Source organism: Cucumis melo, chromosome 8 (assembly GCF_025177605.1).
Source record: "Cucumis melo cultivar AY chromosome 8, USDA_Cmelo_AY_1.0, whole genome shotgun sequence".
Classification (NCBI taxonomy): Eukaryota; Viridiplantae; Streptophyta; class Magnoliopsida; order Cucurbitales; family Cucurbitaceae; genus Cucumis; species Cucumis melo.
In genome coordinates, this window is record NC_066864.1 from 1,563,487 (window position 1) to 1,577,442 (window position 13,956).

The 13,956-nt window shown below is 36.3% G+C and overlaps 3 protein-coding genes across 11 annotated transcripts; 1 reads left to right on the plus strand and 2 right to left on the minus strand.

The window, feature by feature from the left end:
* Positions 1–1,188: 1,188 nt before the first annotated feature.
* LOC103484456 (protein trichome birefringence-like 38) lies at positions 1,189–4,376 on the plus strand. 4 transcript variants are annotated; one of them, XM_051088578.1, is made up of 6 exons: positions 1,189–1,879; positions 2,064–2,235; positions 2,643–2,818; positions 2,907–3,065; positions 3,202–3,284; positions 3,775–3,914. In XM_051088578.1, exons 1-5 carry the CDS (start codon positions 1,587–1,589, stop codon positions 3,245–3,247), a joined length of 846 nt encoding a protein of 281 aa, XP_050944535.1. In that variant the 5' UTR covers positions 1,189–1,586; the 3' UTR covers positions 3,248–3,284; positions 3,775–3,914. The 4 variants fall into 4 exon arrangements, with proteins under 4 accessions (XP_050944535.1, XP_008439751.1, XP_050944537.1 ...); XM_008441529.3 differs by lacking the exon at positions 3,202–3,284 and having other exon boundaries at positions 3,775–4,376; XM_051088580.1 differs by lacking the exon at positions 3,202–3,284 and having other exon boundaries at positions 2,907–3,106; positions 3,775–3,908.
* Positions 4,377–4,610: 234 nt separating this feature from the next.
* LOC103484457 (uncharacterized) lies at positions 4,611–7,792 on the minus strand. Of its 5 annotated transcripts, none has more exons than XM_008441533.3 (5): positions 7,607–7,774; positions 7,397–7,514; positions 7,213–7,289; positions 6,840–6,951; positions 4,611–4,982 (listed from the first exon to the last, which is right to left on the minus strand). In XM_008441533.3, exons 2-5 carry the CDS (start codon positions 7,495–7,497, stop codon positions 4,853–4,855), a joined length of 420 nt encoding a protein of 139 aa, XP_008439755.1. In that variant the 5' UTR covers positions 7,498–7,514; positions 7,607–7,774; the 3' UTR covers positions 4,611–4,852. The 5 variants fall into 5 exon arrangements, 4 of the variants coding, with proteins under 4 accessions (XP_008439755.1, XP_008439752.1, XP_050944538.1 ...); XR_536746.3 differs by adding an exon at positions 5,208–5,346 and having other exon boundaries at positions 4,730–4,982; positions 7,397–7,792; XM_051088581.1 differs by adding an exon at positions 5,715–5,763 and having other exon boundaries at positions 4,770–4,982; positions 7,397–7,792.
* A 1,004-nt stretch (positions 7,793–8,796) lies between these two features.
* On the minus strand, positions 8,797–12,949 carry LOC103484458 (protein CHUP1, chloroplastic). Of its 2 annotated transcripts, XM_051088583.1 has the most exons (6): positions 12,570–12,949; positions 11,129–12,451; positions 10,306–10,619; positions 10,105–10,216; positions 9,233–9,367; positions 8,797–9,151 (listed from the first exon to the last, which is right to left on the minus strand). In XM_051088583.1, the coding sequence occupies exons 2-6, from the start codon at positions 12,287–12,289 to the stop codon at positions 9,017–9,019; spliced, it is 1,857 nt and encodes a 618-aa protein (XP_050944540.1). In that variant the 5' UTR covers positions 12,290–12,451; positions 12,570–12,949; the 3' UTR covers positions 8,797–9,016. The 2 variants fall into 2 exon arrangements, with proteins under 2 accessions (XP_050944540.1, XP_008439756.2); XM_008441534.3 differs by having other exon boundaries at positions 11,129–12,590.
* Positions 12,950–13,956: the final 1,007 nt, after the last annotated feature.

A 13,956-nucleotide genomic window follows, 5' to 3' on the forward strand; every position in this document is an offset into this window, starting at 1 on the left:
TGTGCATGGCTATTCCAAAATGAGGGCATTATTTAATAGTAAAACTATCTTATGATTCCAATGTGTGATAGAGGATTTTTCTTTTTCTTTTTCTTTTAAGGCCAAGGTTTTCTTCATACATGGGAATCAACAAAAGCTTTGGCAACACGTTAGTGTGATGGGACATACTTGATTCCGCCAAATCATTCAAACTTATATTTTAAATTTTAATGCCTGTAACTTTCAATGACTTCTTCAATCAAAAAAGGACATTAGTCAATTAAATAACTTTTGTCTTACTGAGGTTGATGTAATTTTTTGTAAATTAAAAAGAAAATATTTGTATATCATGACATGCAAAGATTTTGAACTTCTAACTTTAAAATTTATAAACTATTACCACTAAAAAAGTTTCTATAATCTATTATATGCAATTTATATGTGAGAGAGAAAAATAGTCGAGCATAATGAAAAATTGAAAAGAGTCAGAATCAAAGCAACTCAACTAAATCGAGCAACATTCAACATATTCAATACTTAGGAGTTAGAAAAAAAATACTTTAAAAAGCTAATTGCATCAATTTAATATGTGACAAGGATATCAAAATTTTCAAACCTTTTACTTATCTCGATTGTAGTATGTTATTAATCGTTTTATGCATAAACTATCATTGTTTCACTTTGAAACCATAAAAAAATGTCTCATACCAATAATGATGATTGTAGTCATTAACATACCTATGATTATTCTCTTTCTCTACCCATTGTGGGACTTAATTTACACTCCTAGCAATTCACCTTGGAACAAGGTACCACTTAAAATCTTCCCTCAAACAGATTCGTCCCCTCCCAACCACGAGAGATGACTTTAAATCACGAGATACCTCCAATTTCTTTCTAGGTCAACATTCAAATTGCGTCCTTGTTCAAACACAAATCACACTTATTCAAGATGTGAGGAAATTCACCCCTCTATTAGGTTTAGACCATGACGCTAATACCAATTGATGAAGACAAGAAAGTTTTCCTCTATATTCACAATTGTGTGATATTGTTCATGTTGGACACAAACTCTAAAACTTTATTTTAGAAACCATTCTAAAACCCTTAATATTAGTGTAGATAATCGTTTCTAATTGTATACTTTCTCAATTAACGTATAACTTTATTTTCACTCTTCACGATTTGAATATTTTAACATAGAAGCCAAAAAGTAGAACCATTTATATATATACAAAGGAAAAAAATGTTTGGTAGTTAGATAACCAACACATCATTGAGCCATGTGCAACATTGCTTGGTGGGCAATATGCGATGGCCCTTGATGTACAAAACAGCACACACTGCAACAACAACTCTCAATTTCAACTCCCCACAAACTCTTGTATTTCCCTTGATCAATCCAGCAAAAATAATTCAATTCCCAGCTCATGGCATAAATTTTCAAAGGATTAAAAAAGAGTGATAATAATAATAATCAGGGAAGGTTCTCTCTCTCTCCCTCCTCTCTCTTCCCACTTGTTTGTCTCTATATAGACCCACTTGCTTCTACCTATTTCTATTCCCCAAAGTCCTCCCTTCTTTTCAGTCAGAGCCCAAAATCTGAGATGGGTTTTCGAATCAGAGCTCTGTCCCGCCTGCTTTTACAAGTTCTGTTTTTCATTTCACTAGAAAGTGCAAAAGCTGAAGATTTCTACAACATAAGCAATGTGGGAAGTGGGAAGCAAGAGAGGACCTGTAATTTGTTTGAAGGCAAATGGGTTTTTGATCCTTCTTTACCTCTTTATGAATCTTCAAGCTGTCCCTTCATAGACCCCGAGTTTAACTGCCAAAAGTATGGCAGACCGGATCGATCCTACCTTAAGTACACTTGGAAACCTGACTTCTGTGATCTTCCAAGGTACTACTTCTCATTCATTTTTTCTTCCATTCTTTTGTTTCCAAAGGTTTTCCATTTTAGACGTATTCCTGCTTTCCTTCATGCGACATTGTTACGCAAATGTCAAGCTTTCTTCTCCGAAAATGAGTAAAACCAAAGCTGCAAGCCCTCTCTCTCAAAGAAAAATGTGTTCATTTGTTTGAAGGTTTGATGGGTTGGAACTTCTGAGGAGATGGAGAGGGAAGAAGATAATGTTTGTAGGTGACTCGCTGAGTCTTAACATGTGGCAGTCCTTAACATGTATGATTCGAGCTTCGGCCCCAAAAACCAAAACCTCCATAGTGAGGAGGGAGTCGGTCTCTACTGTGATTTTCCAGGCGAGTTCTTTCCCCTTTTGCTTTTCCTCGAACTTCCAGATTCAAAGTCTCCCACTTCACAGTATAATAATTGTCTGTTTCCTTTATTCTCTGTTCTTTGTTCACTTTTTCAAAAGCTGTTTTTTTGGGTTATCCTGCTGGGCTTGCTATCCTGAAACAGGACAAGACAAATAAGGCAAGAAAACCCATATAATTATAATAATAATAATAATAATAATAATAATAATAATAATAATAATAATAATAATAATAATAATAATAATAATAATAATAATAATAATAATAATAATAATAATAATAATAATAATAATAATAATATAATTAACACGAATAATAATTTTCGGTGTTCAATAATTTCTAATAATATACCAAACCAATGAAGAAGAGGAAAAATCGGGTGTGTGCAGGACTATGGAGTAAGCTTGCTTCTTTACAGAACGCCGTTCCTTGTGGACGTAGTGAAGGAGAGGATTGGAAGAGTACTAAAGCTTGATTCCATTGAAGGAGGCAGTGTGTGGAAGGGAATGGATGTGCTCATATTCAACTCATGGCACTGGTGGACCCACACAGGAAGATCCCAGCCGTATGATAAATCAATCTCTTATTTTCACGATCAATTCTGATGTGGTAGGTGATGGTAAAATCTGACGGTTGTGAGTGTTGTTGATCAGGTGGGATTATGTGCAAGTAGGAAATACAGTGAGGAAAGATATGGACCGTCTAGAGGCATTCTATCAAGGGTTGACCACCTGGGCGAGATGGGTCGAAATGAATGTTGATCCCACTAAAACCAGGGTCATTTTCCAGGGAATCTCCCCCACTCATTATGAGTAAGTACAGATCAATGGCTGCCATTCCTTCTTCTATCAAAGTAATTTTTTCTGAACTTTTAAACTTTCAAAATATATATTTGATAAATCTTCATTTCTATAAACAAAAGAAAACAAAACTTTTTTCCTCTACTAGGTTACGGACGAGGTGTGAATCACGACCCCACCCTTCCAAGTTGTGATATATATATATATATCCCCACACCATGAGAGGTTAAAGTAAAAATTTCGTCATTTGGCTATGTATCCATTTTAATACTTCTCCAGCATTTTGGCACGCTTAGAACATTTATAAACACTTCTGTCCACGGAGAAGGCAGCATTGTCACGTATCCATGTCGGATGGTGTGACATTAATTCCTTTAATAATCAATACCCTCATAGTGAAATTCACAGTAAATTTTATATTTTCTTTTGTAATTTTCTCATAGGTAGTCGGTAGCAATAAAATTGGTCAAACTGTACATTCGAAAGTGGAAATTGACGTGCAGTTCGAGGACAAAAAATTATTTTAACTGCTCTGCCGACGAAAAATAAGTTGTCCAAATTTTGTCCATCTATTTAATGCATTACTATTCTTCTTTTTCTTTTAACTATTTTCCAGTTGAGGAGTAATTTTGAGACCAGAAAACTAATTATCTGCACAATATAGGAATAAGACTGCGCATTTTCTTCTTAACTATAAAATCTTAAGTTTCTACCTTATCAGGGGAAAGGATTGGAACCAACCAAAGAGGAGTTGCAACGGAGAAAGTGTACCACTTTCGGGGTCACTGTATCCAGCAGGGACACCCCCCGCTGCAGAAATTTTAAAGAGAGTGCTCAGTAGAATGAGGAAGCCAGTTTTCTTGCTGGACATTACAACGTTGTCACAACTGCGGAAAGATGCTCATCCCTCTACTTACAGCGGCGAGCATGGGAGAGATTGCAGCCATTGGTGCCTTCCCGGTTTGCCCGACACTTGGAATGAGCTTCTCTACGCAGCTTTCACCATGTGAAGGCCAACCGCAAAACACTTGAAGCTCTTTTCGTCTCTGCGATTCCTCACAGGGAGTGTTAGATGATAGAACTTCATTCATTTGATTAACCACCTTAACGGTAATTGGAAGCAAGAAAGTAATGGCAACAAAGCAATTGTCCTAAAATTAATGTAATGGCAACAAAGCAATTGTATAAAGTATTTTAGTTGTTGGAGTTTCTTAAAATAGTTTCAAATCGACAAGGAAAGAAAGAATACTCGTGACTGGTGAGAGATTGTATGAAGATAAATGTTTGGAATTAAATTGGATAGACGGGTCCAATTGAAATTGAGTTTGGCTTTCAGAACAATTCAATATTTTCCACGAATCATATTATTGAGCTAAGTGCAGATCTTATAGGCCACCTATCCTTACACATACGGAACTAAATGAAACCAGAAAAATATACACACATGACCGAAGTACCTGATACAACTCCTTCACGTGCTCAAAGATCATTTGGATATTGAGAGTTCATTTAATGATCATAGATGCTGATAACTAAAATACCAGTTCTAACAGAAAATTACTGAATGTTGAATCACATAAAAAAATTAAAATTGAGTGCTTAATCAAGATAGGAAATAACCATGTGGTTGTCACGATAGTCTCGAGGAAACTGAAATGTCAATGTATACGGCAAGCTTAGCTAACTGTATAATTACAATCATAGATGACTAAGTACCTGGAGCATGCATGGTTTTACATTGTTTAGCAGTCTACAACGCGTAACCCCAAGATCCTCGAAGGGGAATGATGCAACGAAAATTAGTAGCCAACATATACAGCAGCATTTACTATGTAACAGTCATCATTTTTGTCTCCCATTTCTTCCACATGCACACCACTGGAGCATATTAAGCCACCATCGACGACCTCAACATTCAGAATTTTTCCACTGCAGTAAATCAAATGAAAGAAAGGTTCAATAAACTTTGAAAACAATAGTTTGGAGGAGTTCACTATCATCGTTGAAAGGTACTGCCAGTCAATACTAAATCGAAATGGAAGACCAACAGTCAAGCAAGCATTAGGATAGTTAATTATGACTTGATAATCAAATAGGAACATCCACACAGAAAAACAAACTTCGGAGCCAAATTGACAAAGTGAGTTACTAAACTAATGCTCAACTTCTCCTTGGTCGTTTAGTCCAATCACTCTGGAGGTTGCAGTATAAGTAGCCCAGAACATACGAAAACAATTGAAGGATCTTGTGGTGGTTAAAGTAAAGTCAAGGTGAGTAACTTGAGACATGAAATCTACATGAAAAAGAAAGAAGCATTAAGCAAATAGGTTAACATAATTGGAAAATCATGCCATAATAGTAAAAGGATCTCAACTGCAGACTGAATCATCTCCATTACAATCTACAGCTGGATTAGAGGCTGAGCACACTCCTACCACAGATCAATGCCTGAGACAGCTTTTACTACCCAGAGCCTAAATTTTAAAATAAATAAATGACCTAAATATCTAGCATCCATCTAGTCCTTTAAAACTGAGAAATGTCGTATGAGTGCCTATGACCCTAGATTAAAAAAAAAAAAAAAACCCTAGGAAGCTCTCTATTTTAACGTGTGATACGAATTTTCTGTTTGGAGATTAAGGATTATTTATATCATCTTACCCGACCATCAGAGAATAGTCACAGCATCAATCCCTTTGCTGTCGAACTCCTCCAAGATTCAAGTGATCAAGTCAGTTAAGTCTAAGTGCAGAAAGTTTAATAGAAAAAGTGAGGATAAAAGTATTCATTACAGATTTTGTTCTGACCTTCTCCCTTGATAGATGCTCAAGAATTAAAATGCATTTTGGTGGTGGAAGAAAGAAAAGAAACATTTCGATTAACCTAAAATGTGGTGAAAGCTTGTCAATAAGCAAGGAATTAAAAATTGCAAAAATGGATTGAAAAGTTATCTAACGATTATCAGTGCGATAGGGGGACTCTGCACGACTTATCATGCAGGAACCCAGCCAATACTTGCAAAGCCTGATCACTCGTCCTTGGCAAGGGGCAAGAAAAATCCTTGAATACTTGAAAGAGGTACACGAAATCAATCTCTATACAAAGCCTTGTAAAAATCATATTAGGTCTTTCTCAGTGAAATTTTAATTTCATGGGAGCCCAAGAAACAGAATTTTGTATTCAAATCAAGTGCAGAATCAGGGTGTAAAACTTTAGCTGATGTGATCAGCAATAGTGTCAATACTGCAGCTGCTAACCTTATTTGCCATGGAAGAACCAACATTTTAAGCAATCTTCACCTTGAAGCAAGAAAAACTAAAATTGAGAGCTTAATTTACTTTCTTTAGGGAAGCTTGGAGTGATTGAAACACCTACGAGTCTAGGGGGATGTGAAAGCAAGCCACTAAACAGGACGGCATCTTAATTTCATTAGTCTTCTTCTACAGCTCAGCAGCATCGAGAAATCTTTGTACAGCATCCCTTGGGTTTGACTTACATCACTTGCTTTCGTACCTTGTTACTTTTCCTCTCCTCTCCCTCTATTCAGTTATTTTGTTAAGATGGTCGAGTTAGTAGTATAATTTATCTCTCCGGTCATTAGGTTTATGGACACAATTGACCCAAAAGCTTAAACTAGTTGATAAAAGTAAATTTAATTATAAATCATCTAACAAGCATTAATAAGTCTGACTGCATACTCAATGTTAGGTGTTAACAAGACAGAGAGCTCTGCGTTTTTCCCAAAAAAAAGAAAAATAGTAAAACTTAAAATACTTCATCACTCACTATGGGAAGACGGACTTGACTTTTTCAATATCCAAAGATTGTTGAAGAGAATGTGGAACCCCAAGTTTGATCTGTAGTTTCATCTCTCCAAATGAGACTCCAGGAATGGAACCTACATAACACCTTGTCATTAGTCCTACTTAGAATATTATTAACATAATAAAAGCAGAAACGTCTTTCAATATAAACGCAATATGCAGAAGCCATAAGTAACCATAAAAGTGAGATTCTGAACTTGAAAATATATCCAGGACAGTGCCAGAACAACTGAACAAGGAGCTAATTTTAGAAACTCTTATCTTCTGTCAAACGTGATTAATTAAAGCAAATAACAAATAGCGCGAGATTCTACAACCCACTGGGATATATATACCTCTACGGAATGCTGGAATCGAATTGGAAGAGATTGCATCCCTGCAGGCTCGCATTGCAGCAGCCGTGATGTCTTGGCTGTGGCAAAATAGAAATCCATTCATTAATCTCATTGTTTACAATTCTATAACTGAAATCAACACTTAAAACAAGAAAAATTACAAGAGAAAGAGCTGAGAATTCACCCGTGTTGATCGTAGCCAACACCCATCTCGACGAACAAGAGCTTCATGGGAGGAACTGTGCTGTCAACAGGTGCAGATTCTCCACCTTGTTCCACCTCCATGGACGATACAGCAGTAACTTTGATAAGGCGAGAAATTCGAGGGCGTGTAAGAGAGCAGATCAAATGCGGAAATGAAGAAAGATGATTCGAGAAAGGGTAAGAACGAAACCTAGAATCAGTTAACGAAAGAAATTGCAGATTAAGAAGTATGGAGCCTGTCATCTGAGCTGCTAGATGCGTAAAAAAGAGCTACGAATCCATGTCCGTAGTTGGAAGGGAAATATGAAGCTTCCCTTAATTGGATTCAAATACCATTTTCGTATTAAAAATCGATTTCTTCTTTCTTTCTTTTTTTTAAGTAATTAAAATTGGAGCGATCCATTTCGGTTCATATAATTTTAACAAATCTTGCCGTTATTTTCTTAATAATTCATAGAAATGTATACATACAATTTCTTCATTGCTTAAAAATGTACATCTATTTCTATTTTTTTAAAAAAATTTTATTGACAATAACAAAAATATTTTATTTAATTTTGTTACATTAAAAAATTTTACTATTTAAAACATTGGACTTAGAATCATGTGTTTTCAAGAGTGAAAAACATTTGGGCTCAATCTTTAAGAAAACTCTTCAGATGACTCATTCTAAATTTAATTGAAAATAGGTAGCGGTATATATGAACTAAAATATAACTAAATCTAGAAATCTAAAACCAAAACAATATTTTAGCTTTGTAAATTTTATAGAATCAATAAAAAATGTTTGTTCTTGAACGAGAAATAAAAAGAATAAATTAATTTAAATCATAGTTATAATTCTAGTTCTAATTCACCTTTTTTTTTTTTTCCTTTCATATTTTGGAAATCACCATTAACTGGTACTTTATTTCCTTTTTGTCCATATTTTTGCAATATGTGAACTTAAAAGGAAAAAAAGAAAAATCTCAATCTCAATATTAGTTAAAAATTTATCAAATAGAGCCAATAATTGAACCTACAAAAAAAGGTAAATCATTTTGTATTGACATTTTTTTAATAATTTACTTATTGCTTAGGCCACACAAAAACTTACAAGTAGAGATCATATTCTGCATATAAATTTAATTAAAGTATATATCCACTGTGCAAATGATTTTATGAGAAAAATTGTTTTAGCTTCGAAATTATTTCCAGGCCAATTATTCCTGTAAAATTCTTTTTTTTTTTCTTTTTTCTCAACCCACCAAAGAAATTGGAAGAAGAATAAACAAAACACCCTTCCTTCATTCTGCATCAAGCCAGTGGAGAAGTCTTCAGAATATGGCAGTGGCAGTGCATATTTAAAGAGGAAGAGAAGCATGTAAAGTTGAATGCATATTTAATGAAGAAAATGGGTTCCCTTCCTTTTTCCAATATATTAATTAATCACCTCAGTTCGTTTTCTCTTAAATGAATAAATTGGTGTTCCATTCATTCCATCCCAAAGACAAGCCGCTGCCCATTAATATTCACAGACATGATAACAACAATCTATTCTTTACAAACCAAAAAAACAAGAGCCCTCCCTCCTCCCGACTGAAGCTGAGATTGCTGCAGATTAACAAGTTGTAGGCCTGCTACTCCACACGTACTTATGTTGTTGCTGGTTTTGGCATTGTACATGACATGAACTTGCCTTATCTCTCAGCTCTTGAAATGCCCTCATTGTTTCTACATCAAACCCTCCAGCAAACTGCACATTAACAAGTTCAAGAGCTTAACCACACAGTTCACTTGCCTACGTCAATAGGAAGGGTCACTCTCCAAACATTACCTGATGCACACGGAAGGCAAATCTAACGCCTTGAACAATCAGCTCTTCTTCTTCAGGTCCACCACCGACTGTTTCAAGCTCTGCGGATACTCTCTTCATGTACTTCATTGCTAATTTTACAGAGACAAGCTTGATCTGTACACATTAATTGAAGCACACAATTGCCTTGGATCAGAAACACATCAATCGAGTAACTATTACCACGTGAAAGTATTAAACCAACACCCAACTGGGCGCCTAGGGGACCATTGATACCACACCTTGAAGGCAAAACGATTTGTCCTTTTTAAATAATGCATTGCTTGAGAGAAATGATTCTTGGAGCTTCTTCCAAGGGGGTTTATTATTGGAGTTATGAAGTGAATGAATATTTATTAACAAACAAATCCCAGTGTGCTCATTTCTAAATAAACTTATAAAAAGTATCAAATTTGTATACAGCAAACAAGGGGAATCCGATTCTCTTGTTAGCCCTATAACTTAAAAGAGCTATAAAGCAGACAAGAAGATGTAGTTTAGAAATTTGGGAATTCCCATGTGCGCGTGCAGGTAAAGGGCAGAGGAAAACAAGGCTAAATCAAAACATCCTTTTTGTCATCTTCTTAACCATTCTCCGTTTTTATATTACATTGCTCTGTATACTTTGTCAGAGTTATTTCTCTGTCGCTTCAGAACGGATCCATTAAAAGGGACCACCTGAGAGACACACCTAAATGGAACAACTTAATTATTTTAATAATCGTTGCATTTCAAGTCAAGGAAATTATTATTAAATCAGCAATCTTCTCTTCTTGGATTCCTTCCCCCACCCGCCGAACTAATAAGCTAGAATTAAACTATATTTGTTAAATTGGCTTAGAGATGGAATTTACCTGACTCACAATTCCACTATCAAGCATCCATTCCACTGGAATTTGAAATGCTTTGTATCTCTTAGCGGCAGATTCACGCATTCTAGACAAATTGTATACGCCATGCTCCAACCTGATGCATCAAGAACAGATATTAGGAAATGAAACTAAAAGGCAAGGGAGAAATCAATTAGAATTAGGCACGAGAAAAATCTTGAATACTTTTCAAGCAAAGCTTGCATCTTCTTGAGAGCCGATCCGCAGGGCTGGCGGGCATCACCACGAAACGATGAGGCTTCGGATTCCAGCTTCTTTAGATCGCAATAGCCAAATGCAGCCTCACGCAGAGCATCGGCCTTTTGCTCCGGCCACTGGAAGTGTTTAAGCACGGCTCTTTCATCTACCAGATATGAAAGCTCATCATCCAACCATTTGACAAATGGTACAACGTCCTCAATGTCAGTAAATGAAGCATTTTCGACTTCTTTTATCAATAATCTTATGAAATCCCCCTGAGTTTCTACATCTGTCTTTATCTGCAAGTAACATGAGAGAATAACGAGAATAATAATTAAAGTAACTTTTTTTTATTATAGGTAATTAGATTTGATATTAAAGCAATTCATCATCAAGAGTTCGAAATCTTCCTCTCAAAATCAATCTTTAATTGCCTTCAAAGAAAATTTATTCTCCATGATTACTTTTTATGCTTTGGTTGTTTGTTTGTTTGTTTTTTTTCTTTTGAAAAAAACAAGAGGGAAGGGGGAGGGTAAATTTGAATTACTGAACCTCCTCCAAAAAGCCACGAATTTGAGTAAAAGGGATATGCAAAAAGACAGTTTTGAATCAGGAGGGCAACCCAATCAAAGGAAGCAATATTCCGATTTTGACAATAAAATCCAAATAAAACCAATAGGGGGCACCTAATAAAAACAATTGAGGACCAGTCAATTCTCACTGACAAAAAGCTCAGCCTAGTGGCATAATTGTAAATTATTTGACTGAACAAAAAATTAAGGGACACAGTACGTGACCGGTGACTTACAGCGAGTAAGTGAGCCGACCGGTTCTCAATCTCTCCGATCATGTCCCGAGCATTGGCGGTCGATGGCGGGTCCGTAACGCCGGAGCCCGAATCTCGCCGGGAATCTCTCCGCATTAATGAATGATAGAACTCAACAACCTCCGGTATTCGCCGTACCTTCGCCGGCATGGGCCTCTTACCCTTGGGAGGTGGTGGAGGGGGAGGGGGTGCGGATTTCGAAGGTGGCGGCGGAGGAGGCGGCATTGGCTTGGTTGGAACAGGGGGTGGGGCTGGGATCGCTTTCTCTATGTCAGCAGAAGAGCCAGTTGATGAGGAGGAGGTAGTGGCAGAAGAAGAGGAAGATGAAGAAGGTTTCGGAGGAGGTTTTGGAACCCTAGGTATTCTCGATTTTATGTTGGAGAGAGTGGACTCCGCAAGTTCTTCCGAGTTACAACGCGAGTGTCTCGGTCTCTCGGTTTCAACTTCTTCTTTCTTTACCTCTGGATGTTCAACCTTATGGTTGTCTTGGTTAACAACAGCATCCGAACATTTGGTCGCTCTCTTCAAGTTCCTGATTAGGTTAGACTTTCCCGAAACCTCCATTAATCCCTGAAACCTCTGTGACGCCGAAAGCTCATCGTTCTCCAAAATAAGCTCCATTCTGCTTCGATCCAACGCCATTTTCTTCAGCTCAGAGATTTCACCTTCCATTGCCTTTATTCTCTCTTGACTTTCTCTCCTCTCCTCCTCAACACTCTGTTTAACTTCCTCCACTTGAACTCTCAACCGCTCATTCTCCGCCTCCAAGAACAGTATCCGCTTAGACGCTCTTTCAATCTCCGCATCTTTCGTAGATATCTCATTCTCAAGCACAGGCACAATGGCGACAGATTCCTTCAACAACTTATGCTCCAATAGGTCAGTCTTCAGTCGCGCCTCTCTGTCACGCAACTCCTCAACCATACGAAGGAGCTCCGTGACGTCAGGCGGTCGAGGCTGAACCTGAGCAGAAGAACGAGGGAAATATACACCAAATGAGCGGGAGAAAACCGTTTTCTGGGAAACCTTACCGGAGCTCGGAGAAGGCTGCGCCGGCGTCGATGTCTTCGGTGAGCTCTCAACCTTTCTACTCGCCGGAGATTTCTGCAACCCCATTGCGACCTTCACCTTCCCAGCTACCATGTCTAAACTCTCACCGTGCGCGCGCGCGCGTGTGTGTGTGTGTCTCTCTCTCTCTCACCTCTCTCTATGCTTGGAGAGTAAGGTCGGGACTGAGTTTTTACAGTCCTCCAAAATTTCAATCAACTTTAGAGTGTGAACGAAACGTCTTTATCTTCGTCTCATCTGAGAGAGAAAAAAAGAGAAATGAAGAAAGTTGAAGTTTGTGAAAAATTAAAATTGAATAAATAATAATAAATAAATAAATAAATAAATAAAAAGTAGTAAGTAAGTAGTAGAGAACGTTTGAGTGGGAAGGGGAAGAGAAAGACGGAGGGAAGTGGCGTCCATCACGAGGAACGGTCGTATTTCTTTGGATCTTATTTTAGAAAAATAAAATAAGAATGGGGAAAAATATAAGAAAGTAAAATACACAAATCGCCTCGAGTATATAAATAGCAATACTCGCTCGGCATCACGGACAAGTATAGGCGTGATGGAAGGGGAAGGAATGAAGGCGTGAAAAGAGGAGACGCGTGAGTTGTTGGAATTTGGAGCGCGTGGGGGGTTTGAAGGTGAAGCAGGTACCAAAGTAATAAAAAGTTCACAGAGTAGAAATCCCCCAACGGTCAGCTCAATAATTTTTTCAACCAATTTCTCGCGATATTTTGGTACACATGAGTTCCTTTTGTTTCTTCTCCCCCATGTTGGTGTTTGACAATTGGTTTTTAAATACTTCTTTTTCCCCCATCTTTATGTTAAATTTATTAAATATAAATCCTGCTTCTTTCTCATTCCCCCCAGCTACCTTAGAGTTATTTTGTTTCATTTTCTGCCTCAAAGTAATAAATTTGAATTGAGTAATTGTTAAGATGCAGTCCAGTCAACACAAATAAAACAAAACATTAATTGCATTATAGTGTATTGAATGAGTAATGTAAATAATGGATAAACTTTGGAAGAGTTACCATTAATAATGTGTAGTGGAAGCAGTTTCAAATCTACAATGTATGTTGAAACCCAATAAAAGCAGATTAAATTAGTGGGAACAGCAAAATATAAAAAGGTTAAGAAAAGGCATATTCATTTCGTTAATTTCATATATCTTTGTTTTGAAATTTGTTTGAATAGTTATGGTAACTTGCCTTCTTACTAACATTTTAATCATTGCCAATTAAAACCCTCCCACTGATTTTTTAATTAAACTTTTGAGATTTCTTTAAATATCTTTTCCACCCCTTTTTCCATTATTAACACCCAACAACATTTTACTTTTATAAGAAAATAAAATATTCCAATTCTAAACTAAAATAAATTTAATATAATGTCAACCAAAATATTTATTCAAAACACACATTTTTTACATCAATTTTATTATATTTGTAAATTCTTTTATTAGATTTGTCAAATACTTTAAATTCGATTACTATATATATTTATAGATAACTCGATTTATATGGTGTATTTAAAAATTATGGTTATTATTAGGTGGAATTCCATATAAATTAACTTCGTACGATGGACAAAAATTAATTTTGAGATATATTCAAAAGTAAATTAAATTAGATTTAGATATTTAAAAGTGGAGATACTAAAATAAAATACCATGTTCGCTAAAACGTGCTTTCAAAAAAATCATAAAATACTTTAAAAAATCCATAATTGGTTTTATAAATGAAGTTGGTTTTTGG